Here is a 1276-nt window from a genome sequence, read left to right as displayed (position 1 = left end):
GACCTGTTTAAAATTATTAAAAACCTAGAACACAACACTTTAACAAATTAAAGACCTTTTAAGAGCCTGCAGAAACCCTGAAAAAACACCTTAAAGTGCAGTTTTCTGCTTATATTTTCTCACAAATAACACAAATAATCTCTGAGTGTTAATTGCGCCGGTTGATGTTGCGATGACGATGAAACCTTCGGCAAAAAGTGAAGGATTCAGAGTAGAGCTGCAGCGATTAATCAACTAATCAACTAGTCGATCAACAGGAAAACAAATCGCCAACTATTTTAATAAATTGATCAATTTTGAAGTAGTTTTGTATGCAGAAATATCAGAAAATGCGGTTTTCGGTGTCTCAAATATAGAGATTTCCTGCTCTTTTCGGTTTTATTTCATATTAAAGCCACACTATGTAAACTCCCCCTACAGGTCGTCTCACTGGAACTACAGCTTGTGCTAAAAGGGACATAGTGTTCCTTTAAACTTAAAAGGTCCCATGACATGGTCTCTTTGGAGGCTTTTATATAGACCTTAGTGGTCCCTAATACTGTATCTGAAGTCTCTTTCATATAGACTTAGGGGTCCCCTAAGACTGTCTCTGACGTTCGTTTATATAGCCCGTAGTGGGCCCTAATTACTGGATCGAAGTCTCTTATATAGCCCTTAGTGGTCCCTAATGACTCGTAATCTGAACGCTCTTTCATATAGACCGAGTGTCCCTAACTACTGTATCCTGAGTCTCTGATTTATACTAGACCTTAGTGGTCCCTAATACTGGATCTGAAGTCTCTTTTATATAGACCTTAGTGGTCCCTAATACTGGATCTGGAGTCTCTTTTTTAGAGACCTTAAAGTGTAAGGAGGATTTTACCTGTGAGCTTAAAGTCTTGAAGATTCCCTCGTACGACGCTCCGTTTTTCACCCTCACGTCGCAGGTGGAGCCCTGAAACCAGAAACCAGAAACCAGGGACGCTTCAGTGTCTTTATGCATGTGGTTCATAACAGAATAAAGGTTTTCCTACGTCGTCGTATACTCACCACGACGGCTGTGAGGAAATGAAGCATGCGGGCATTGTTGTAGACGCCTTCAAATACCTGCAGAAACAGGTACCATTTAATCATTTATGTACTTTACTACAATTTTACATTAGTGCCTCGACACGGCAAAACAAATAATAAATAAAACAGTCCATTTAATAAATAAATGGACTGTTTCAGAGCTCAGGAAGTCTGGGATCAATTGAAAGTGTGTGGTGTGAAATTTAATGTGAATTATAAAAGTGTA

At 39.1% G+C, this 1276-nt stretch overlaps 1 protein-coding gene across 1 annotated transcript in view; it reads right to left on the bottom strand.

Annotated features, from left to right (window-relative positions):
* The window catches only part of atxn2l (ataxin 2-like), a gene marked incomplete in the record, with an annotated part of 39178 nt that overhangs the window by 28679 nt on the left and 9223 nt on the right, over positions 1–1276 (bottom strand). The window contains 2 exon segments of the mRNA XM_032511868.1: positions 863–934; positions 1030–1086. Coding sequence (XP_032367759.1) covers positions 863–934; positions 1030–1086 — 129 coding nt within the window.

This window comes from Etheostoma spectabile, unplaced genomic scaffold (assembly GCF_008692095.1).
Source record: "Etheostoma spectabile isolate EspeVRDwgs_2016 unplaced genomic scaffold, UIUC_Espe_1.0 scaffold50, whole genome shotgun sequence".
Taxonomy (NCBI): domain Eukaryota; kingdom Metazoa; phylum Chordata; class Actinopteri; order Perciformes; family Percidae; genus Etheostoma; species Etheostoma spectabile.
This window is presented reverse-complemented; position numbering and strand designations above follow the sequence as displayed.